We start from the raw sequence: 26937 nt of genomic DNA on the forward strand, positions 1-26937 counted from the left end.
TCTCTGAAATAGGCGTGTGGATTTACCTGGCGGTGTTTAGCGTACAGTCCTACACTTCAACACAGGGACCACATGCGGCATTTTTGTTTGGTTAACGATGAATGGCGGTAGCACGTGGATGTTGATGTTGGTTTTAAGATATTAATTATTATTCAAATATAATTGTTAACTAGAAGAATGGGTATGGAATTTTTCATTTATAACAAATGCAATAATTAGTTTTCCTCCGATTTATAAATGTTGTATTCTAGGTGAAGTTACGGGTAAAAAGAAGTCAAAAAAGGTGATGAGTTTAGGTGATTTTCAAGAAGAAGGAGAATTTCATATTAAACCATCCTCAGAAGAACCTGAATTACACAGTTCTAATTGGCCACTTTTAATGAAAGTAAGTTTATAAGACAGTGTAATTTCTTTTTTAAATTACAGTTAATTAAGTGCGCGTTTGTTGATGGTCAGCAAAATAGTTTTTCACAATTATGGTAAAATATCTCGTTTATTTAACTGTTCCAATTGCGAATAGAGAAAAGCCCCACGATTTTTTTTTTTTTTTGTAGGCACCTATTTTCAATCTCAGTTTTAAAGATTTTATTTTAATAGTAATGAACAACCTAGAGGGACTTGGTACACCCTCAATATCAGGGAATTTGTCGTTCTTACAGGTATTGTAACCTAACAACTGGAAAAACTCGTAAACCGACATTCTGAAAATCCACACAATGCAAACAGAGTTTGCTTACGATGTTAGTGTGTACAAGCACTTGGGTTTAGCGTATTCACAGGCATAAGCTTTAGCGTTTCATTACAAACATAAATCTTATTGAAGTCTAGTACATTTAAAACATGCCGCTAACATTCTAGGCATAAACTTTCCATTTTAGGAAGGCATAATGGATTTTTTAGGTCTATTTGTTTATACTCTATTAATTTTTACTATCTACAGTACCAAGGAACGGGAATGAGGATAGAGTTAATTAAAAGAGAACTATTAATTGTTTGTTGACCTGCTGTATTCCTTATGAATAAAGAAACCTTTATTTATTAAATCAAATTAAGTTTTTATGTGCAAAGCATTGTTAAATCGACCTCCACTAATTTCATATTAAGCTACGTTTTAGGTCCTGTATCAAATTTTATTATATCATTTAGTTTCTGTTCAGATCTTTTAAATTAAACGAAAGTTGACCAAAAGTTAAATAGAAAAATTAAGTAGAATGCCTCTTGTCTATTTTAATTTTCTTCTATAATGAAATTCATTCTAGGTTTAATACAGCCAATACAGTGTAAAAATAATGCTTTTTTTTTTTTAGAATTACACACAACTTTATACAAAGACCAATCATTTTACACCACTGGCTTATGGTTCGTCACCTCTTCAAAGAACAATTACTGATTATATAAGGGCAGGTTACATAAATTTAGATAAACCTTCGAATCCAAGTTCACATGAGGTAGTTGCCTGGATAAAAAGAATTTTACGAGTGGAGAAAACAGGCCATTCTGGAACTCTTGATCCTTCAGTAACAGGTTTGTTTTTGCATTTAACATAAATCAAAATAGTTTGTCGTTTTCTCCGTTCAAATATAAACAAGAAATTGTTTGTTTTTAGGATGTTTAATTGTCTGTATTGAAAGAGCTACTCGTTTAGCTAAATCACAGCAGTCAGCTGGTAAAGAATACATAGCTGTATTTAAGCTACATGAACCCGTAGAAAATATAGATTCTGTAAGTAGCATAATGTACTATTATAAAGTTTAGAATTAGTTTGAATAAGGAGTTGGTTAGTTTTTCGATGGTACACTGAAACTATTTACGCCATCTTTCTAGCACTCATACGTTGTGGTCGTAAGTTGGCTGTATCCAAGCTAGATAGTTGGTTGACCCAATTTCTTTTCGGACATGATGCCCTGTTCGTTAATAAGAACGGTCTACTACAACGGCTGAAAAACCATACGTTTGAATGTTGAAAGCTCTTAACTCCAATATTCTCGAACGTATAGATACTATTTGTAGATTCTCCGTTTTGGAACCAAAGCCTTTCCTGACTCTAAATTACTCTCAAATAAAAGAATTTAAAAAAAAAATGTTTCTGTTTCACATTTAAGTTTTTTATATTTCATTTAGTTCCTTTTCTTGGGCCCTGACCGTTACAGTCAAAATCTCTCAACCGAAAGTTACAGAGAGAATGTTAACTGTTATGATTTCCCAAAAATCGTTTTTTAGAAAAACTTCATACAGAAAATCTTTAAACTTTGTTATATTCATCACTCAAGTTACTCTGTAGCTTTTGCTTCGAATAAATGTTGAAAGAAAATTCGGTTACGGCTGTCATGAAAAGGCACACTACATCGTTATTTTGGTGCAATTTGGTCCTACAACAATGAAATATGTGTTGAAATTTGAGTTTGAAGAGAATGTACAAGTTTGAACCCTAATATGTGTAGTAAGTGAGGGGCTCTTAAATGTTCACAACTCTTTTTTTTTTTCTAGATTTTGAAGAAAATGGAGTTCTTAAAATCAGCCCAATTTCAGCGACCTCCACTTATATCAGCTGTTAAGAGACAACTTCGAGTTCGAACAATTTATGATTCCAAATTGATTGAATTCGATAAAGAAAAAAATATGGGTAATATTTTTTTGCTTAAAACCATTTATTTTAAGACTTTTTTTGATTAGTTAGGAAATAAGCGTATTTATTTCCCTTCATTGATTTAACTATGACCATCTAAATAGAAAAACTCCCATATTTCACTTTTGTGCTATTTTTGTTTATGTAGCCTATAAGTTATGTCATTAAATATTCTTAAAACATTACATTAATTTTAAGTTTCCAATATAGTTTTTCAAATGATTTTGAAACATGATCATTTATGCTATATTAGTTAGGGAGGTGTCTAGTATTCTTAACCAATAGGTCTCTTAGAAATTAACAATCTCATTTCAGTTTTTTTTTTGGTAAATTTTTGACGATTTTTTATCTTGTATTTTAGGTATAGTTTGGCTTAAATGTGAAGCAGGAACATATGTAAGGACGTATTGCGTCCATTTAGGATTACTACTAGGTGTTGGAGGACAAATGGTTGAACTTAGAAGAAACCGCTCAGGTGAGTCAGTTAACATTTATCATTTAATGCCATTTAGTTTTGTAGTTTGTTGGATTGTAAAAAGCATTTAGTTTAATTTTGGTTGAATGTAACATTAAGCAGTTGTTATTAGTATATTGATTAATGGTCTATTCTGATAGTACATGGAGTTACAATGCATTTCTGCCTAATGGTTGATACAACTTATTTAGTTGTCCCTTCTCTTCATGACTAATCTTAAATAAGCAAGAGATGGTCAGTTAATGTGATCATTTCATTCGTGTTATTGTAGAAATTTATAGCAGAATTCCCCCCCCCCTTATTTTACAACGCAAATTAGCCATTGGTAGACATTAATTTAATAAACTCGAAAAAAAAATTAGAACATTGAATGTACAATCATTGTGCATTAGGCAGATGTTTACACAATTTTAAAATGAATCAATAATTTTTTGTTTAAAAATTAAAATATTGTAAAATTCTTTCTCTATTTTATTTTAAAAACTGCAAGTAGTAACTGCCACCAATTAATAAGTAGATTCGTTTTTGATAAAACACGCTAAACTTGTAACAAACCTCATTTGTTACACAGTACTGTATAACATTTACTAACAACACCACTATTTACTGATGTAATTCTAAAGTTACAACAGTTTACTGTTTAACACTTCAACATAAATCCAAAATAAAGACTGCTATCAGACCTGAATCGACTATTTGACTGGACTCCACTGGACTGGACTGTCTGGAGCCGCTCTTTTGCTATTTATATTTCTGTAGAAAGTTCTGGAATCTGCTTGAAGCTCGCAGTATATTCTAAGCAGGCCAGATCTTACTGGTTCCTTCTAGACCTCCTCCTATGATAGCTCTTCCTAGTGGCTCCCTAGCGAACTAGAGGTTTATTTTTATTAAATAGTCTTTACTAAAAAGTGAGAATATATAAAAATACACATCTTTAAACACAAAATTATTAAAAGACCGTTGGCGGAGAACTAGAGGTTCTATCTTCTTTCGAAAGATGGCGCCAAAGTTACTTCGTTACAATGTACAAAACATGTAGGTGAATCTTTTTGTAAGCAGTTTCTGTTATATATAACTTTTTAATTGGGATATATTTTGTAATATACAACAGCTAGCATTTAGTAGAAAAACACGTATTAATTGGCCCTTCATGATGACTAATCCTTAAGTGATATTTTGTGATCAATCTCACTTCCTTGGATGTCTGAAAGGAAAAGCCAATCCTAAAATGGTGAAAATATGCCAAAAAGACAGTAACAAAGTAAGTCAAGAGTAACGACTGAAGTTTCAAAAGAGAAAATTCCCAAGTGCCATTTAAACTAAAATAAATTAAGTACAAAAAACAGAATATGCAATTGCTTATTTCTAGATGTGAAACTGAAGGTAGCAATAGTAGTTTATTACGCGCGGTGATAAAAAGATGCTTTTCCAAATGAGTGCCACCTTGAAATAGTTACCACGAGGCGGCATATTTGAAAATTTATTTTTGAAGTAGTAGACTAAGAATATTCGATAAATGATCCCTTCTGGTCAAATCTAATATTTATCAATTATTTCTTTACATTAAAATTAAAATAGATAATATTGTATATAATTGGTGAATCTTTTTCTAAGCACTTTCAGTTATGTATAGTTATTTTAGTTGAGGGATATATTGTATTGTATCGAGCACCTAGCAGTTAAATTAAAGAGCGAACAGATGAAAACAACCTAACAGTAAACAGTTACACGTATAAATTGGCCCGTACATGATGATTAATCCTTAAGTGATATTTTGTGATTAGTCACACTTCCTTGGATGTCTGAAAGGGAAAGCCAATTTACATAAAACAATTTATACATATTATATACACAACAGAGAAGTTTTTAAAGATCGAATTTTCTCAAAAAATATTGCAAAAAATTCAAGTTTTCTAGTAATGAACTGTAGAAAATGTAATATAACGTAACAACGTAGAACGTATAACGCATAACATTAACTTGTGTGAGTGTGTGTGTGAAAATTCCAGGTCCAAGTCAAGATTAAGTAGTTTAACGCTCGTACAGTTGTATATAAACAAGAAACTGTCCGAAGTCTGCATTTTAAACATATTTTGTAGTCTAATTGTGTCTAGTTTAGATTTCATGGGAGATAGTAGCTTATGCCATAAAGTCCCAGCTTTGTTGTGGCACTTTCTAAGTTGAAGCACCCCTAAGGTTTGTCAATATGTTTAGACTTATGAGTTCGAGTAAGGCTCCTTAGTAAAGGACGAATTTTTCTTCTATTCTAGTGCGGAAAAGTCCTCAGAAACAAATCTGGAACTGTTTACATATTTGCTATTTATGTGCCGTACATTTAATGGAAATTTAATTTCTTTTGACGATACTCAAATCGAGAAGTGCCATTTCATCTCTTCGATCTGTTCTTTCTTAAAAAGCTTCAAGCAATCGTTGTCAGCCCATGCCATGGAAGTCCTTACGTAACTTGTTGCAAGTGGCTGATAATTGTAATTACTAATCAAATAATTTGTCGCTTGCTTGCGATCTGAGTTGTACACCCATTGCTACGACTATTTGTGCGTCTACACTTATTGGGCTCCAGTCATGTAGTATTTTGCAATGTTGCTAAACAATCAGGCTTTTAATTATGAAGAGTTCCCCAACCAAGTGGGCTGACGTCTCCATTACCCTCATTACTCCTGTAAGGAAAAAAATACATTTTTAACTAATACTCATCTTAATCTAGGAGTCAACTTTTTGTGTTGAGATTTATATTCGATATTGCCTTAAGCTCTATGTATATATATGTATTTTATATATATCTCACAAAAAATTAAACGATACTTTTTTTTGCAGGTATCCAATCAGAAGAACAAGGTCTTGTCACCATGCATGATGTACACGATGCGCAATGGTTGTATGACAATCACAGAGATGAATCCTACTTAAGAAGAGTCATAAGACCATTAGAAGGATTATTAGTGGGGTACAAGAGAATAGTGATGAAGGACAGTGCTGTAAGTTCTTATAATATTGCTATTTTCTCTGATAGAAAGATAAAATATGTGTGTTTTTAAGATAAAGGACGAATTTACTATTCGGGTTTTATTGTTTTCGAGATTTTCTTAAAATTACTCCTGGGTTTCTAAAGTCTAAAATGGAAATCAAAGGTCAGAAATTCGCATTTCTAGTGAAGATATTAGTTTGAGTTGAGAAAAAGTTAGTACCCAAACTGATCTTGAGTCCTCATGCTTTTCTTTTTGTGTGTGTGTGTTTGAATCGCACGTACACACCTACACATTAAATGTTTGTGTGTATATGTGATCGATAAGATAAAATTTTTTTATTTCACGTATAAAATACGTACATATATACACAGTGGAGTGCCAGTTAAGAACTATAACCTCCAGACATAGTTTCTTACAACAAATTTATTAAATTATATTCTATACTAAGGGGAAAACAAAACAGCTTATTATGTGATCGAGCGTACGTTTGTGTATAGGTCTATGTCACTCTAAACATTTTATTCGTATTTTTACTTTTTTTCTTAATTTCGCCAAAAAAATTCCTGTTAATGGGGCCTCATAATTTCATACATAATACACTGATAAGTACTTACTTAATTTCTTATTTTTCTGGCGAAAACCCAATTTCGATCTTAATATCGTAGGATACACGTATTTGACTTCTTCGTACATCATTTTTGAATTTCTTCTGTGCCTTCTGCAGCTGCCCGCCGTTCCTTCACTGTTCTTCTAACACACAAATTGTTTAGTATCTTTTAGGTTACTTCTCTCTCCTCCATTTCTTGTATAGGATAGACGATAGGTATTAATTTTATTATTTCAGTGTTGTAAATAATTTATTTAGTAATTTCGGATTTGTAAATTTATTGATTTGCCACATTTTCATCGTTGAATTTTGCAATTATAACATTTGGCTCTTAAACTAGAACCTTTGTTACGCTAAACTTCCGCTACCCCGGCGTAGGTTCAGTGGAGACAGGTGGGCCGAGGTGTAGGCACCAGAGATAAATAAATAAAATTAAGTGTATAAAAATTGGAAATATATATATACCTACGTTATGTTTGGGCGCCACGCCGTTTTAACATGAACTTCCGTAGTAAACGGCGAAACCTACGGGGGAAGGGGAGCAGGAAGAAAATCAAAGAAAAGGCAAGTAGGAGTATATAATGCGTATATTAAAAACTATTAAGCACAAAGAAACAGGAATAATGGCAAATGCAACCTAGTCTACTTGTTCAAGTTTGAACGTTACGCTAATTACCTTAATTACGGAAACTTCCTTACACAGACAAAAAAAACTAGGACTTATATAAAAGCTGAATGTTAACACAAAAATACTAGAAACATTTTTTATAATGAAAACCTTAATACCACAAAGAAAAATTAATTACATGCAACAAAAGAAAGAATCGAAATAGTAAAACTAGTAACTACTAAAAGAAAAGGTAAAGTTCTTTGATTATCCAAACAGAGCCTGTCAGCAGACGCTTCTCCGGGAAACAGTTTGAATCAAAACGGGACTTACCCCAGGCCTGGTTGTTGTTCTTTTTGGTGTACTTCATAGAGTGATATTTACGGAGGTGACCGCTGTCTTCTTTCTTCGGGATCCCCCCGACGCTGGTCCAGAGCTTTTCCGGCACCGTCCTCCTGGCCCTCTCCTTTCCAGAACTTCCCTAATTTCCCAACCAGGAAAATTAGAGGTCCAAATCCGGCATAGCCGCAGGAAAAAGTGACCATGTGCCTCGCACCGAGCTCCAGCGCTCACTGACCCTCACACCTCTTAACTATGCGCCGCTCTGCTTTTTTTCCCCTTCGTCAGCAGACCGAAGTACACCTTCACTCTATTCTATTGTTTTGTGCATAAAAACTACGTATTGCTTTTGCTAGGCATGCATTTGCTTTATAGATTAAATTATTTAAAATTAAAATTATAACTAAATTTTGTTACCCGAATTTTATTCGGTAACACCTTTATTGTACAATCCTATAAATTCTCCATTGCTAGCATCCTTGCTCAACTTAACTGACTTCGATCAGTTCTTTCAATAAAACTGAGTGAAACAATAGATCTTTTTTAAAATGTTGGCTGTTTAATAGTATTTATGAAATATTACTTTATAAATCAGGTGAATGCTGTTTGTTATGGCGCCAAAATAATGTTACCTGGAGTTTTAAAATATGAAGATGGTATTGAACTAAATGAAGAAATTGTAATAATGACAACAAAAGGAGAAGCCATTTGTTTAGGTAACTTTGCTAAAATGCTTTACATTAAACTGGACATAATATTCGTATATTATTTGCGTAATATGTAAGTGCTGAACTAAAGTAATTATCCGGTAGGACAGTTGTGTTGATCGTCAAAAACTGCACGAAAAAGCGTAAAGTTGAAGAACCTCTAACTTAGAAAAAATGTTTCCATAAAAGATTACAAGACCATACCCTCTCCACTATTATTTGTACTGACGGACATCAGACTCGTTCGCTCTCCGTTTCGGGTCGGTTGTATTGGTGTTATGGAAAGACTAGTAAACTGTATTTTGTTTAACTTTCTGAACTTGTATACTTTCTTTGGAATTTTCAGTTCTTTCTATTTTTGTGTGTATTAGGATTCTTTTAACTATTACTTTAAGTATATCTTTACATACTCCCAACCTGCGTTTTCTAACTTGATTTATCAACCAAATTCATCAGGTTATGGACCCAGAGAAAGAAAAACGGAAACAAATATTATGGAAGTAATGACTTTATCTTTCATATAGGGTGTTCAGCATGAGACTACCGTTACTTAGGGAGGCGATTCTGGGCATCATTTGCAACAAAAAATTCTACATAAACTATGGCTCGCTTCGGCTCCTTTTTATAGATATTTTTAATTTTATGTTTTTTCAAGGTACTACTACTTTTTAGCAAGCAGTTGTCTATATTTCTCAAACTATTAAAGCTCATTAGAAAGAAGGTTAAATTTCCTTTTAAATAAGCTAATTTATATTTCAAAATAATAATATTAAGTATTTCACTTCGAGGCCCAAAAATAAGAAATAGCAAGTTTCTAATTTTTTCCATAAACTTTGACTTCATTTTTCTCAAAAATTCTATATATGTTAAGAACGTGCACTACTCATGAAAAACATCTACATACAATCACCTTTCGAAAGATATACCATGAATAGTGGTTATTTTAAAAATTGATGCAGAAATTGCTTATTAATTGTAAAAAAAAAGAGGGGCCAAAACAGCGTCGGCATTATGAAAGGAATTCACGTACCATAAGAATATTTTTGATCGGAAACATCAAATCCAGAACCATTTGATGAAAAAATAACAATAAAAAAATGTTTCTTTAATCGATTAAGGGCACTTATGGAGGAGGGGGTAGTTGGTCAGTCCGGTAGAATGCCAGTTTGCTGCAGTATATGGACACGATTATTATTAAAAAAAATATCAGTAACTGTTATAATTATAATAATTATTTCTTTAATTTTAGCTATAGCAATGATGACTACATCTACCATTGCAAGTTGTGATCACGGTCTTGTGGCAAAGATCAAAAGAGTCATCATGGATAGAGATACATATCCAAGGAAATGGGGTCTTGGAAAAAAGGTAATTTATATGACTTTATTTTAATATATTGTTTAGTTCTATTGCTAATTTTTTTTTTTTTTTTTTTTTTAGGCAACAATGAAAAAAAAACTGATCAAAGAAGGGCTTTTAGATAAATACGGCAAACCAAATGACAGAACACCCGCAGAATGGTTAAATTATGAACATCTTAGGTATATTAAGATATAAAATAAGTTTTAACGGAGTTTAATTTAGGAATTTTCACATTTAGTTTTGTAAAAATTAAGTTAATCGGATATAAATGTTTAGACCCTCCTTAATAGAAAAGTATCTGGACGTTTACAACTGATAGAGTGCAGGATTAAAAATTTAAGTAATTATCTTAATTTTTTCCTTGAGAATATTATCTTTAATTTAATCTAGTTTGTTGAAAATCATGCCGTAGAATATCTCAATGGGCCTTAAGTTAATTAGCGATTCTACAGAAGAGAGAATTCTGTTTGGTTTTGATGGTCAGTTTTAACTTTAGTTTTACGAGGTGTGTTCAAAAAGTAACGGGAATTTTCGTTTTTTGAAAAAAATATTTATTTATTCATCTACATTAATATTGTCGCCTTCAAAGTAGTCCCCTTCGCATACAATACACTTGTGCCAGCGCTTTTTCCAATCCTCGAAACACTTCTGAAACTCGATCTTTGTGATAGCTTTCAGCGATTCGCTTTTAATGTCATCTTTGCTTGTAAAACGACGGCCTTTTAATGTTCTCTTTATGTTTGGAAATAGAAAAAAGTCACATGGAGCCATGTCTGGCGAATATGGAGGCTGGGGCATCGTTAAAGTTTTGTTTTTGGCCAAAAATTCACGAACAAGCAATGAAGTGTGAGCAGGTGCATTATCGTGGTGCAAAATCCATGAATTGTTTTGCCACAAATCCGGGCGTTTTTTTCGGATTGCTTCACGCAAACGGCGTTGAACTTGTAGGTAGTACTCCTTATTGATTGTTTGACCTTGTGGCAAGAATTCATGATGCACTATGCCATTAAAATCGAAGAACACAGTGAGCATAACCTTCACATTCGACCGCACTTGTCGAGCCTTTTTCGGTCTTGGCGATCCAGAATGCCTCCACTGGGACGATTGAGCCTTAGTTTCGACATCATATCCGTAAACCCATGTTTCGTCACCTGTTATAACACGTTTCAGTAGATCCGCATCGTTGTCGACTTCATTGAGTGACTCTTGAGCAACTTCCATTCTCCGCTGTTTTTGTTCGAAATTCAACAATTTTGGAACAAATTTTGCTGCCACACGTTTCATACCCAAAACATCCGAAAAAATTTCATGGCATGAGCCAATTGATATGGCAACATCATCAGCGACTTCTCTGATTGTGATTCGGCGATCGTTCATAACCATTTCTTTCACTTTTTTCACGTTTTCATCGGTTGTTGATGTGCTTGGACGTCCAGGTCGTTCGTCATCTTCAACGTTTTCGCGGCCATCTTGGAAACGCTTATACCACTCGTAAATCCTTGTTTTACTCATAGCAGACTCACCATATGCCTTTATTAACATTTCACACACTTTATTTCATTTTTTGCGCAAAATTTAATACAAATTCTTTGATCCATTTTTTTTAACAAACAAAAATCGCCAAGCTCGAAAAACACGTCTAACCTTAACGGCTGCCACTTAAGAAGTAAACAATGAATATTACTGAAAATTTTATCGTACTTCAGGGGCATGTGTACCAACATAATAAAAAAAAAAAAATTTACAATCAGACTCTCCAAACCCGCGAAATTTAAAAATTCCCGTTACTTTTTGAACACACCTCGTATATGTTGAAGTTAGAATTATGTAATGATTGCAGAAATGAAGTAACTGCTCGTTTTGCTATGAGTTTTTTTCTTGTTTTTGGTGAATGCAATTTTGTCTTCTTTAAATCTTCTCGTTTATCTCTGCCGAAAGTACCGTCGAAGAATTCGTATTTATTCCACTGACTAATCTGTTCAGAGAATTGCAAATTGTATCCTTCCAAATGTTTAGATAAAGAATATCCTTAATTTTAAGTCGTTCATTCGTAAGTTTTATTTAAGCAAGGTAAATAATTTCATACTGAAAGGTGGGAAAATTTTTTTTAAAGAGTGATTGTAGAATGGATAATTTACCATACTTAATGTTGAATGGAATGTTCTTAATACTGAATTGAATTTGTGAGTTTCAATAGTGTCAATTTCTTTTTTGCTTTTATACATTAATTTTTCTTTTTATTGAATTTTAGTGAGCCAAAAAGTAGTACAAGTACACCTCATAGAAAAGTAAAAATTGAAGAAACTGAAGAAGCACCTTCAGAAAGGAAGGTAATTATACAAATTTCTATATACAATACTTAATTCTTCTTTTTCTGGTTTGAATTAAAATCTATATAGTATTTATTTTTTATGTCGCCTCTTAATGAGCTCAAATTTCTACTAGAAGTTTTCTCCAAATACATGTTTTGAGAACACTCAAACGTAAAATAAAGATATAGGAATCAGTCCATTTGTTATTTGCTACACGATCAAATTAAAAAAACGCAGGAACTTTTAATTTAATGTTCTTAAGGTGAATGAATGAATACGTTTTATTAACAACTAAAAAGTAAACAATGAGAAAGTAAATATTTTTATATTTATCAAAATTTAAGAATAGCAATTATTTGACAAACATTAGGAATTTAAATAGAATAAAAAACAAGTGTATACGAAAAATAGTAAATAAACAACTAAAAATTGGTAGTTTAATTGTCTTATGACAAATTTCTTTTGGCGTACAGCAATTATTGTAGAGTAAACTCATCTTGTATTATTATCTATTAAAGATAAAGTCCTACTCAGTCAAATCCTATTATTAGACACGACGTTTATGAATTAGGATGAAATTAATGAAGGATTTCAATCTGAATTCTTTGAGGATCAAACATATTGCCAGATAAAGAATTGAGGTCTGTTCAGATTCAAGATTAAACAAGGGAATTAGTTTCCACACAACCAGGGTTTGTAACTCAATTTAGATGACCAAAATCCCAAGTCTTATTCAATCCAAGTCAGACAGGATTAAAGCCTTTTGGAATTACATTGCTTCTGAGAAGAAAGGCGAGCATTATTATTATTTTTTTTGTTATAATTTGACACGATACTCGCGAAAAGAAAAAATAATAAAGACGACATAACTAACAATTTGCGTCTCTTATAGTATGTTTTTTAGGGCAGATTCAATAAAACTCCGAGTAACTATTGAAACAGTTGGTAGTCATGTTCATTTGATCTAGGACTGTCTTCTTCTTATAAACAAGCTCTCACTTTCTTCTTCTGTTTTTTTATTTCCCCTCAAAAAAATTAATTTTCTTTTTTTGGAACATAGATTTAATTCTAAAATTACAATACATTTTCTTCGTGTGATAAAATTATATGTGTAGAACCAGTGGAATAAAGATTGATTGTTGATTTAAACTTTTTGTTAAAAAAAAAAAATACAGCTTTGAGACAAGATTAGATGGCTCAATTCTTCCATGATTATGTAGTGTAGAAGAAACATATGCCTCTGTAGTCTGCATTCATTAAATTGGTTTTAAGTTTAGATTAGATTACGTGAGGGTTATCCAGTCGCCCATGCGTCCATGACTTATGGAATTTGTAGTTGCATTTTCCAGTTGAAATACACCCATCTTGTCTTGCCTGCTAGGTTTGACTTCTTTGGAGAGGAACTCTTGGTTAAAGCTTGAATACATGAATTTTACTTTTTTAAAAAGCTGAACTCTCAAACTGCCCTTCATTTCATTTCGTCAGAATAAATAAGAACTAAATAACAATGAGGAACCCTTCTTAAATGCCTGTGCATCTAGACCGGATGTGTTCCAATGACCAGGCATTCTCACATTGCCTTGAACTACCGGACAGTTTTAATTTGGCTTGATAGTCCGGTACCTTACAGTCATACGTTCACAATGGTGGTTACTTAATTTTAAATGATTTTCAATCACTAATTTTTATTTTATAACTTAAAAATATCATGTGCCTAAATTATTTTGCCAACATATTATCATAAACGGCTTAAGAAACTCGTTTTGTCATTTCCACTCCTTGCAAAAAGTTCTGGGTGCTCGCTCTTATCTGGAACAGGAGGTGCTGTTGTAGTAGCAGGTACATTTCATTCTGATGCTTTTCTCTTAGGTTGTTTTCACTCTGGATTTTTTTTTTTTTTCTTATTTCTTACTAATGAGAAGAGAAAATATTAAGATCATGATAAATTTTTTAATTTTTTCCTGGTAATACAAGTTAAGGGTTCTTTCATTAATGAAAGAAAATATTGCCTACTAATTCATATAACCGGGACATCAAGTTAAATAACTATACTTCAGAATAGTTGGATAAAATTTATCAATTGGCATTGTAATAATCGAAAAAATCGCTTATGAGGTTTTGCACCTTCAAATTGTAGAATTTTCAAGGTACTTTTACCAATAATGAATACTCTTCTTTTTTTTTTCAAATTGTTCAGAGGAAACTCTCAGAAGAACAGTCACCTACCAGAGAATGGCCAGACAGTGTAGAGAAAAAGAAGAAAAAGAAGAAAAAAAAAGTAGAAGAAATGGAAATTGATCCTAACGTTTCAGTGATCGACTCTAGTGTGTTAGAGGTATTTACTTTTATTAGAAAATTTTATTCGTTTTGTATCAATACACTAACTCCACTGAGTCGTGTAAGCAAAACTATACAGGGTGTATGCGGAGGAGTGGTCGAAACTTCGAGAGGTGATTCAGCAGCTCAAATGCAACAAAAAATATTCTATTCACTTTGGCTCGATTCTCAATAGTGTCCAAGATATTTGCATTTTTAACTTTTCCGTCGATATTCGCGTTTTTCACCATAAAAACGGCCGTAACTTTTCTATCCTTTATCCTACAACAAATCTGCTTATTCTAAACGAAAGTGTATTAAATTTCCTATAAATTTGCTCAATACCAAGCCCCAAAACGTTTCTTATTACAATGAAATTTTTACTTTAATGTCTAAAAAATTCGTTCTCGATGATTTTGGTTAAAATTTTCAACTGTATTTTTTCAATGATTAATTAATCAAGTAGTCACATAATTTCAGGAAAAGTTGCGCATTTATTGAGCTTCAAGACCATATGGATTTTTTTGGTTTTTAATAAAACCCTACCCCGAACCGAGGGGTGTAAATGCAGAAAACTGGAATTTTGCATAACCGACTTTTCACTCAAATGTCAATTTTTGGAGAAGGAACAAAAAGAAAAGTAACCATTTTAGTTTTTAACAATCATTATTTAATAAAACGGAAGTGAAAAATAAAGTAGCAATAAAACGCAGTAGTAAAAAAATACAATAGGGAGGTGCCTAGCTAAAATTGCTACAAAAATCGTTCGAACTATTCAAGCAGAGAAGTGGGAAAGAATTGTGGCAAATTTTTAGTTTCTTGACTGCAATTGTTTGTGCAACTTATTTTAACGACATAATGGAGGTTTTTTCCAACAAAGTTAATTAATAATAATTCTAAAATAAAATGGTAATTTTCTTTTTGTTCATTCTCCAAAAATTGATTAGTTTTGAATTTTCTAGAAATAATAATAAAAAAAAAAATCCATATGATCTTGAAGCTCAATAAATGCGCAACTTTTTCTGAAATTATGTGATTCCTTGATTCATTAACCATTGAAAAAATGCAGTTGAAAATTTTAACAAAAATCATCGAGAACGAATTTTTTAGAATTAAAGTAAAAATTTAATTGTTATAAGAAACGTTTTGGGGTTTGGTATTGAGCAAATTTATAGGAAATTTAATGCTCTTTCGTTTGGAATAAGGAGATTTGTTGTAGGATAAAGGATAGAAAAGTTACGGCCGTTTTTATGGTGAAAAACGCAAGTATGGTCGGAAAAGTTAAAAATGCAAATATCTTGGACACTATTGAGAATCGGGCCAAAGAGAAGAGAATATTTTTTGTTGCATTTGAGCTGCTGAATCACCTCTCGAAGTTTCGACCACTCCTCCGTATACACCCTGTATTTTGTCAAAGAGGTTAGTTTGATTCCCTTTCTACGAATTTTTATTTTTTTAACAATTAGTTACCTACTGTTAACTATATAAAAAAAATAACAACGGTCATTATTTCCCTTATTTTCTTCACTAAATGTGACTTATAATTTCTGAAAATCATTCTGAATGATTGAATCAGATACAGAGTTGGGCAAAAATTTAATCAATTAAAAAACAATTGAATTAAACCGAAATTTAATTTTAATCATGATTAAAATTAAAAAAATTAATCGGCCAAAATTAGTTGATTAAAATTAAATTCACTTTTAATTTAATCGGAATTTAATCAATTAAAATTTTTAATCATTACTAAAAATTAAGATTAAAATTAAATTCAAATTAAAAAAAAGGAACAATTTTTTGTTTTCGTATCTTTCCTAAGTTTCTAAATTTCAATACATTTAAAATTGCAATTTCGCGGAACACCGGTTAAAAACCACTGCTTTATATCTTCTAAAATTATACATCTGTGCACAAAATAACTATAGCTTATGATTAAGAAAAACAAAATGTATAAGAGAAAAAAATTCCATATCAATACGTGGTTCACAGTGGGAGATATAGAGGGCCATAATTTTAAAGAATTTCATGACCAAAAAAATTTTCAACCCTTTATATCTTCTACATTTATAGATCTGTGCACAAAATAACTATAGTTTATAATTGAGAAAAACAAAGTGTACAAGAGAACAAAATTTCTTACGAATACGTGGTTCACAGTGGGAGATATAGAAAGGCCATAATTTTAAAGAATTTCGTGACCCAAAAAATTTTCAACCCTTTATATCTTCTACATTTATAGATCTGTGCACAAAATAACTATAGTTTATAATTGAGAAAAACAAAGTGTACAAGAGAACAAAATTTCATACGAATACGTGGTTCACAGTGGGAGATATAGAACGGCCATAATTTTAAAGAATTTCATGACCCAAAAAATTTTCAACACTTTATATCTTCTATCTTTTTAGATCTGTGCACAAAATAACGATAGTTTATAATTGAAAAAAACAAAGTGTATAAGAGAAAAAAATTCCATACCAATACGTTGTTCACAGAGTGAGATGTAGAACGGCCATAATTTTACAGAATTTCATGACCCAAATTTTTTTTAACCCTTTATATCTTCTACATTTATAGATCTGTGCACAAAATAACTATAGTTTATAATTGAGAAAAACAAAGTGTACAAGAGAACAATATTCCATATCAATACGTGGTTCACAGTGGGAGATATAGAACGGCCATAATTTTACAGAATTTCATGACCCAAAAAATTTTCAACCCTTTATATCTTCTACATTTATAGATCTGTGCACAAAATAACTATAGTTTATAATTGAGAAAAACAAAGTGTACAAGAGAACAAAATTTCATACGAATACGTGGTTCATATTGGGAGATATAGAACGGCCATAATTTTAAAGAATTTCATGACCCAAAAAATTTTCAACACTTTATATCTTCTATCTTTTTAGATCTGTGCACAAAATAACTATAGTTTATAATTGAAAAAAACAAAGTGTATAAGAGAACAAAATTCCATACCAATACGTGGTTCACAGAGTGAGATGTAGAACGGCCATAATTTTACAGAATTTCATGACCCAAAAAATTTTCAACCCTTTATATCTTCTACATTTATAGATCTGTGCACAAAATAACTATAGTTTATAATTGAGAAAAACAAAGTGTACAAGAGAACAAAATTTCATACGTATACGTGGTTCACAGTGGGAGATACAGAACGGCCATAATTTTACAGAATTTCATGACCCAAAAAATTTTCAACCCTTTATATCTTGTACCTTTTTAGATCTGTGCACAAAATAACTATAGTTTATAATTGAGAAAAACAAAGTGTACAAGAGAACAATATTCCATATCAATACGTGGTTCACAGTGGGAGATATAGAACGGCCATAATTTTACAGAATTTCATGACCCAAAAAATTTTCAACCCTTTATATCTTCTACATTTATAGATGTATGCACAAAATAACTATAGATTATAATTGAGAAAAACAAAGTGTACAAGAGAACAATATTCCATATCAATACGTGGTTCACAGTGGGTGATATAGAAGGCCATAATTTTACAGAATTTCATGACCCAAAATTTTTTCAACTCTTTAAATCTTGTACCTTTTTAGATCTGTGCACAAAATAACTATAGTTTATAATTGAGAAAAACAAAGTGTATAAAAGAACAAAATTCCATATCAATACGTGGTTCACAGTGGGAGATATAGAAGAGCCATAATTTTACAGAATTTCATGACCCAAAAAATTTTCAACCCTTTATATCTTCTACATTTATAGATCTGTGCACAAAATAACTATAGTTTTTAATTGAGAAAAACAAAGTGTTTGAGAGAAAAAAAATTCCATATCAATACGTGGTTCACAGTAGGAGATATAGAAGGCCATAATTTTACAGAATTTCATGACCCAAAAAATTTTCAACCCTTTATATCTTCTACATTTATAGATCTGTGCACAAAATAACTATAGTTTATAATTGAGAAAAACAAAGTGTACAAGAGAACAAAATTCCATATCAATACGTGGTTCACTGTGGGAGATATAGAAGAGCCATAATTTTACAGAATTTCATGACCCAAAAAATTTTCAACCCTTTATATCTTCTACATTTATAGATCTGTGCACAAAATAACTATAGTTTATAAGTGAGAAAAACAAAGTGTATAAGAGAAGAAAATTCCATACCAATACGTGGTTCACAGTGGGAGATACAGAACGGCCATAATTTTACAGAATTTCATGACCCAAAAATTTTTCAACACTTTATATTTTGTACCTTTTTAGATCTGTGCACAAAATAACTATAGTTTATAATTGAGAAAAACAAAGTGTATAAGAGAAAAAAATTCCATATCAATACGTGGTTCACAGTGGGAGATATAGAAAGGCTATAATTTTAAAGAATTTCATGACCCAAAAAATTTTCAACCCTTTATATCTTCTACATTTATAGATCTGTGCACAAAATAACTATAGTTTATAATTGTGAAAAACAAAGTGTACAAGAGAACAAAATTCCATACCAATACGTGGTTCACAGAGTGAGATGTAGAACGGCCATAATTTTACAGAATTTCATGACCCAAAAAATTTTCAACCCTTTATATCTTCTACATTTATAGATCTGTGCACAAAATAACTATAGTTTATAATTGAGAAAAACAAAGTGTACAAGAGAACAATATTCCATATCAATACGTGGTTCACAGTGGGTGATATAGAAGGCCATAATTTTACAGAATTTCATGACCAAAAATTTTTTCAACTCTTTAAATCTTGTACCTTTTTAGATCTGTGCACAAAATAACTATAGTTTATAATTGAGAAAAACAAAGTGTATAAAAGAACAAAATTCCATATCAATTCGTGGTTCACAGTGGGAGATATAGAAGAGCCATAATTTTACAGAATTTCATGACCCAAAAAATTTTCAACCCTTTATATCTTCTACATTTATAGATCTGTGCACAAAATAACTATAGTTTATAATTGAAAAAAACAAAGTGTATAAGAGAAAAAAATTCCATACCAATACGTGGTTCACAGAGTGAGATGTAGAACGGCCATAATTTTACAGAATTTCATGACCCAAAAAATTTTCAACCCTTTATATCTTCTACATTTATAGATCTGTGCACAAAATAACTATAGTTTATAATTGAGAAAAACAAAGTGTACAAGAGAACAAAATTCCATATCAATACGTGGTTCACTGTGGGAGATATAGAAGAGCCATAATTTTACAGAATTTCATGACCCAAAAAATTTTCAACCCTTTATATCTTCTACATTTATAGATCTGTGCACAAAATTACTATAGTTTATAAGTGAGAAAAACAAAGTGTATAAGAGAAGAAAATTCCATACCAATACGTGGTTCACAGTGGGAGATACAGAACGGCCATAATTTTACAGAATTTCATGACCCAAAAAATTTTCAATCTTTTATATCTTCTACATTTATAGATCTGTGCACAAAATAACTGTAGTTTATAATTGAAAAAAACAAAGCGTATAAGAGAAAAAAATTCCATACCAATACGTGGTTCACAGAGTGAGATGTAGAACGGCCATAATTTTACAGAATTTCATGACCCAAATTTTTTTTAACCCTTTATATCTTCTACATTTATAGATCTGTGCACAAAATAACTATAGTTTATAATTGAGAAAAACAAAGTGTATAAGAGAAAAAAATTCCATACCAATACGTGGTTCACAGAGTGAGATGTAGAACGGCCATAATTTTACAGAATTTCATGACCCAAAAAATTTACAACCCTTTATATCTTCTACATTTATAGATCTGTGCACAAAATAACTATAGTTTTTAATTGAGAAAAACAAAGTGTTTGAGAGAAAAAAAATTCCATATCAATACGTGGTTCACAGTAGGAGATATAGAAGGCCATAATTTTACAGAATTTCATGACCCAAAAAATTTTCAACCTTTTATATCTTCTACATTTATAGATCTGTGCACAAAATAACTATAGTTTATAATTGAGAAAAACAAAGTGTACAAGAGAACAAAATTCCATATCAATACGTGGTTTACTGTGGGAGATATAGAAGAGCCATAATTTTACAGAATTTCATGACCCAAAAAATTTTCAACCCTTTATATCTTCTACATTTATAGATCTGTGCACAAAATAACTCTAGTTTATAAGTGAGAAAAACAAAGTGTATAAGAGAAGAAAATTCCATACCAATACGTGGTTCACAGTGGGAGATACAGAACGGCCATAATTTTACAGAATTTCATGACCCAAAAAATTTTCAATCTTTTATATCTTCTACATTTATAGATCTGTGCACAAAATAACTGTAGTTTATAATTGAAAAAAACAAAGTGTATAAGAGAAAAAAATTCCATACCAATACATGGTTCACAGAGTGAGATGTAGAACGGCCATAATTTTACAGAATTTCATGACCCAAATTTTTTTTAACCCTTTATATCTTCTACATTTATAGATCTGTGCACAAAATAACTATAGTTTATAATTGAGAAAAACAAAGTGTACAAGAGAACAATATTCCATATCAATACGTGGTTCACAGTGGGAGATATAGAACGGCCATAATTTTACAGAATTTCATGACCCAAAAAATTTTCATTCCTTTATATCTTCTACATTTATAGATCTGTGCACAAAATATCTATAGTTTATAATTGAGTAAAACAAAGTGTACAAGAGAACAAAATTTCATACGTATACGTGGTTCACAGTGGGAGATACAGAACGGCCATAATTTTACAGAATTTCATGACCCAAAAAATTTTCAACCCTTTATATCTTCTACATTTATAGATGTGTGCACAAAATAACTATAGTTTATAATTGAGAAAAACAAAGTGTATAAGAGAACAAAATTCCATATCAATACGTTGTTCACAGAGTGAGATGTAGAACGGCCATAATTTTACAGAATTTCATGACCCAAAAAATTTACAACCCTTTATATCTTCTACATTTATAGATCTGTGCACAAAATAACTATAGTTTTTAATTGAGAAAAACAAAGTGTTTGAGAGAAAAAAAATTCCATATCAATACGTGGTTCACAGTAGGAGATATAGAAGGCCATAATTTTACAGAATTTCATGACCCAAAAAATTTTCAACCCTTTATATCTTCTACATTTATAGATCTGTGCACAAAATAACTATAGTTTATAATTGAGAAAAACAAAGTGTACAAGAGAACAAAATTCCATATCAATACGTGGTTTACTGTGGGAGATATAGAAGAGCCATAATTTTACAGAATTTCATGACCCAAAAAATTTTCAACCCTTTATATCTTCTACATTTATAGATCTGTGCACAAAATAACTCTAGTTTATAAGTGAGAAAAACAAAGTGTATAAGAGAAGAAAATTCCATACCAATACGTGGTTCACAGTGGGAGATACAGAACGGCCATAATTTTACAGAATTTCATGACCCAAAAAATTTTCAATCTTTTATATCTTCTACATTTATAGATCTGTGCACAAAATAACTGTAGTTTATAATTGAAAAAAACAAAGTGTATAAGAGAAAAAAATTCCATACCAATACATGGTTCACAGAGTGAGATGTAGAACGGCCATAATTTTACAGAATTTCATGACCCAAATTTTTTTTAACCCTTTATATCTTCTACATTTATAGATCTGTGCACAAAATAACTATAGTTTATAATTGAGAAAAACAAAGTGTACAAGAGAACAATATTCCATATCAATACGTGGTTCACAGTGGGAGATATAGAACGGCCATAATTTTACAGAATTTCATGACCCAAAAAATTTTCATTCCTTTATATCTTCTACATTTATAGATCTGTGCACAAAATATCTATAGTTTATAATTGAGTAAAACAAAGTGTACAAGAGAACAAAATTTCATACGTATACGTGGTTCACAGTGGGAGATACAGAACGGCCATAATTTTACAGAATTTCATGACCCAAAAAATTTTCAACCCTTTATATCTTCTACATTTATAGATGTGTGCACAAAATAACTATAGTTTATAATTGAGAAAAACAAAGTGTATAAGAGAACAAAATTCCATATCAATACGTGGTTCACAGTGGGAGATATAGAAGAGCCATAATTTTACAGAATTTCATGACCCAAAAATTTTCAACCCTTTATATCTTCTACATTTATAGATGTGTGCACAAAATAACTATAGTTTATAATTGAGAAAAACAAAGTGTACAAGAGAACAATATTCCATATCAATACGTGGTTCACAGTGGGTGATATAGAAGGCCATAATTTTACAGAATTTCATGACCCAAAATTTTTTCAACTCTTTAAATCTTGTACCTTTTTAGATCTGTGCACAAAATAACTATAGTTTATAATTGAGAAAAATAAAGTGTATAAGAGAACAAAATTCCATATCAATACGTGGTTCACAGTGGGAGATATAGAAGAGCCATAATTTTACAGAATTTCATGACCCAAAAAATTTTCAACCCTTTATATCTTCTACATTTATAGATCTGTGCACAAAATATTTATAGTTTATAATTGAAAAAAACAAAGTGTATAAGAGAAAAAAATTCCATACCAATACGTGGTTCACAGAGTGAGATGTAGAACGGCCATAATATTCACGGAACACCGGTTAAGAACCACTGGTCTAGAGACGCGTGAAGAAGTCCAAGTCTACAAAAATTAACCGAAAAGTATTTATTGAAGACGCTTAGAAAAATGGCCGCGCCAAAACGTGGTTCGAACCATAACCATTGGTTGAATAGCCTTAAAAGTGGATGATTATATTAGTTTGATTAACGATTGAAATTGAACTAATTCGGCGATTAAAATTAAAGTTCAATTTAATTCTCAGATTTAATCATAATTTTTTTGGTTTGATTAAATTAGTTTGATTGCGATTAAATTCTGATTAAAATTAAAAATAAATTTAATCAATTAAATTTAGAATTTAATTTTTTTTTAATCAGTGCCCAACTCTGATCAGACCCTACATTACTCACTTCTTTAGTTTAATCGTCTTAATTTAACGATAAGGAAAATACGAGGGTCGTTTGAAAAGTCCGTGCAAAAATAAAAACTACTTAATTTTTTGCTCCTTTTAGGCTTATACACTTCGTCCAACGCTGCTCTAGTTTGTTGATCCCTTCCGAATAATAGGATTTGTCCAAGTCTGAAATATAGCCATTCGTTTCTGCGATCGCCTCCTCGTTTGAATAAAATCTTTTTCCCGCCAGCCATTTCTTCATATTGGGGAACAAATAGTAGTCCGAGGGAGCCAAGTCTGGAGAATAGGGGAGATGTGAAACGAGTTGGAACCCTATTTCCATTAATTTTGCGACCACAACTGCTGAGGTGTGAGCTGGTGCGTTGTCGTGATGGAAAAGGACTTTTTTGTGGGCCAATCGTGGGCGTTTTTCTTGCAGCTCGGTTTTCAAACGGTCCAATAACGATGAATAATATGCACCTGTAATAGTTTTACCCTTTTCCAGATAGCCGATGAGGATTATTCCTTGCGAATCCCAAAAGACAGTCGCCATAATCTTTCCGGCCGAAGGAACGGTCTTCGCCTTTTTTGGCGCAGATTCCCCCTTGGTAACCCATTGTTTAGATTGTTCTTTGGTCTCAGGAGTGTAGTGATGTATCCATGTTTCATCCACAGTGACGAAACGACGCTTAAAGTCCTGCGGATTCTTCTGGAACATCTGCAAACCGTCCTTGCAACACTTCACACGATTTCGTTTTTGGTCAAGCGTGAGCAATCGCGGTACCCATCTTGCGGATAGCTTTGTCATGTCCAAATGTTGATGCAAAATATTATGTACCCGTTCATTCGAGATGCCCACAGCACTAGCAATCTCACGCACCTTCACTCTTCTGTCATCCATCACCATATCATGGATTTTATCAATGATTTCTGGAGTAGTAACCTCAACAGGGCGTCCAGAACGTTCAGCGTCACTTGTGCCCACATGGCCACTCCGAAAATTTTGAAACCATTTATAAACTGTTCTAATCGAAGGTGCAGTGTCACCATAATGTTTATCAAGCTTCTCTTTAGTCTCCTGAGGCGTTTTGCCTTTCATAAAGTAGTGTTTAATCAACACAGGAAATTCTTTTTCGTCCATTTTTTGAAAATCACTCGACTTCCTCGATTCAAACGAATGCCAAACACAAAGAAATAGACCGATCTGGCTGAAACTTGGTGTGTGTTCTTCCAAGAGATGCTACTAACTAAACATAACCTCGATACGCGCCAGTGGTGCTATCTCTCTGACTTTGCACGGACTTTTCAAACGACCCTCGTAATCCGTAGGAGTCAATGATAGTTTTGCAAAAACGTTCTTGACACTATTGATTGAAGCCTGCCATGTGAAGGTGATAAGAGAAGCAGTGAAAAGAGAGGGGTTTTTGTTTTGTCAACCGTACATTTTTTTATTTTCTTACGGAAAACGGAAGAGTGCAGCATTTGGCATTAAGAAAATACGCCTTTTGTGTTGAAACTCTCCAAAAAAAATTACCGCTGAAAAATTATCTTTTTCTTCTTTTGTTAAAAGGTCTTTTTTTTGTTTCCAATTCTTATGTATTTTTATTTTGATCATTAAGATTCCATATGCCATATATGATTAAAATCGGTGCTGCAATCCTACTACGTCTGTATACAAGGATCCTACATTTAGTTTTACATAGCATTGCAATCGCTTCATCCATTCGGTAAAATTTTATTTCCCAAAACAACTGATTAGAATGAGTTAACCCCGCGTATTACGTTCAAATTATTTGTATATACATGCACACACATTACCAAGTTTTTACTTTTATTAAATTTTAGACGAAAAATCAGGAATTTCTAAGCAGTTTCAACAATTCATTTATAGAGTAAAGCATTTATTCCATTATATTGCGGTCAGCGTCTAAAGGTAGGTCTACACGGGGACACTTAGAGTAGCTAGAGCAGGAGTCGCAATGTGGACGGTTCCTAGAGCAGTCTCCTAGACCGAGTTGCACCCCTACCACCAGTGTCGGCTTTTTTCTAGAGTACACGCGTGTAGACAGTGACCAGTAAGTGTCTGAGATTAGCGGAAGTGGCGCTGACCAAATCTTTCCCCAAGTGATATGGAACACATCACTGTGTCCTCTTTTTGGAACAGTGGTGCCACTTTTTTGCAGAAGTTCTTGAAAATTGTTGGTTGACATCCGAAGAAAATTTTCAGCTGATCTCTTGTTGGAATCCGCCATTTTTTTTTTTTTTTTTTTTTAAATCTACGCCGCTTGTAAGTCACGGCAGTTCTGCCATCCGACGTTGGGCTTCCTAATACACCAATGACTGAAGGGATTATGCGTCAGTGGTTAGCGCATTGGATTTTCACGCTGCAATTTCGGGTTCGAATTCAGCTATTGGTCTCTCTTCCTAGGCGCTTCTTGTTGTTCATTGCCCATAAAAGTGTTTGTAGTGAGAGAACAATGTCCGCAGGTCAGCAGTGCACTAATTGCATGATCTGTCCTATATATCCATTGAACCGAATAGCTTTGCTCCGAGATAGTGAATTTTATAATCACCTTGATTTTTTATGTGTATTTTAAAGTTTTTATTTTGCTATAATATTCTGGAGATAATCAGTATTGGAAAATAAGCATTCTTAATATTTTAAAAAAAAGTAATGGGTTTATTACGTCATCTTTTCATCTGAGTTTACTTTTTTCAGATTAAAACAGAAAAAAAGAAGAAGAAAAAGAAATCCAAGATGCTAGAAGTTAATACTATATCATAAATGTATATGTATATATTATATATATTTTATTTTTTAATTTTTCTTAATGTTACAAACAAAAAATCATTAATGAACATTAAATAAATGTACTATATTTTACAAATAAATATTTTCTTTTGAGTTTAGTCTTTTTGGGGGTTTTAACTATTTTGATACTAAGACAATCAATCCATTAATCTTTTTTAATTAAGCAGTGTTTAAGATTTGTGCCCAATCAACCCTATCCAAAGCTTCGTGTGCACCTGAAGTTTCCTAACAATACAATCCTAGATTTAGATTTTAGATTTTGAAAGAGGGAACGGGACCCATGCCCCACGGCACCGCAGCCACGAGAGGCTTATTGTGCCTTCCCCTTTAAGTCTAGTAAATGAAACCTCCTTTTCTAAAAAGGTTGAGGACTTTCCCTACCAGTTCCTTCTGCGCTACCATCTCCTTTGGACTCAAAAGTTCCAAAGATGTCATAGCGCAGTCTCTCGATTGCAACACAATCGAACAACAGCTGAGAGGCCGTCTCCTCCTCTTCCTGACAGTCTGCACAACGGTTCCTAGCTAATTAATAAGCCCCGCCTTGTGCAGGTGCTTCCTGAACCTGCCATGCCCTATGAATGGGCCTGTAACCAGGGTAAGCTGATTTCTGCCCAAGCCCAGAGTCTCTTTGGTTCTTTATTTACACATCAAGGGCATGACACTCTTGCCGTGTTTGACCCCAGGAAGCATCAGCCAGTTCTTTTCATGTTCTCTCCAGATCCAATCTTTGAGAGCCTCACGAACTGCACCCTTGGTGATCCCCAGGACTGGTTCCGGGCCAGTGAAAGGAGTACTAGCTCCAATCCTGGCCAGATGAT

At 32.4% G+C, this 26937-nt stretch overlaps 1 protein-coding gene across 1 annotated transcript; it reads left to right on the forward strand.

Annotated features, from left to right (window-relative positions):
- Positions 1–23: 23 nt before the first annotated feature.
- On the forward strand, positions 24–26217 carry Nop60B (dyskerin pseudouridine synthase 1 Nop60B). Its single transcript, XM_074131629.1, has 13 exons — positions 24–181; positions 252–385; positions 1308–1524; positions 1607–1722; positions 2488–2623; positions 2988–3101; positions 5937–6097; positions 8237–8357; positions 9598–9716; positions 9789–9889; positions 11962–12040; positions 14220–14357; positions 26027–26217. Exons 1-13 carry the CDS (start codon positions 178–180, stop codon positions 26090–26092), a joined length of 1506 nt encoding a protein of 501 aa, XP_073987730.1. The 5' UTR covers positions 24–177; the 3' UTR covers positions 26093–26217.
- The last annotated feature ends 720 nt before the right edge of the window (positions 26218–26937 follow it).

This window comes from Rhodnius prolixus, unplaced genomic scaffold (genome assembly GCF_049639745.1).
Source record: "Rhodnius prolixus isolate KJV_2025 unplaced genomic scaffold, Rpr scaffold_4, whole genome shotgun sequence".
NCBI lineage: Eukaryota > Metazoa > Arthropoda > Insecta > Hemiptera > Reduviidae > Rhodnius > Rhodnius prolixus.

Excerpts from the sequence above, each read along its gene's own strand:
- Nop60B (XM_074131629.1), top strand. Across the intron at positions 9,890-11,961 it reads TTAAATTATGAACATCTTAG|TGAGCCAAAAAGTAGTACAA; the intron begins GTATATTAAGAT and ends ATTGAATTTTAG. Across the intron at positions 12,041-14,219 it reads AAGCACCTTCAGAAAGGAAG|AGGAAACTCTCAGAAGAACA; the intron begins GTAATTATACAA and ends CAAATTGTTCAG.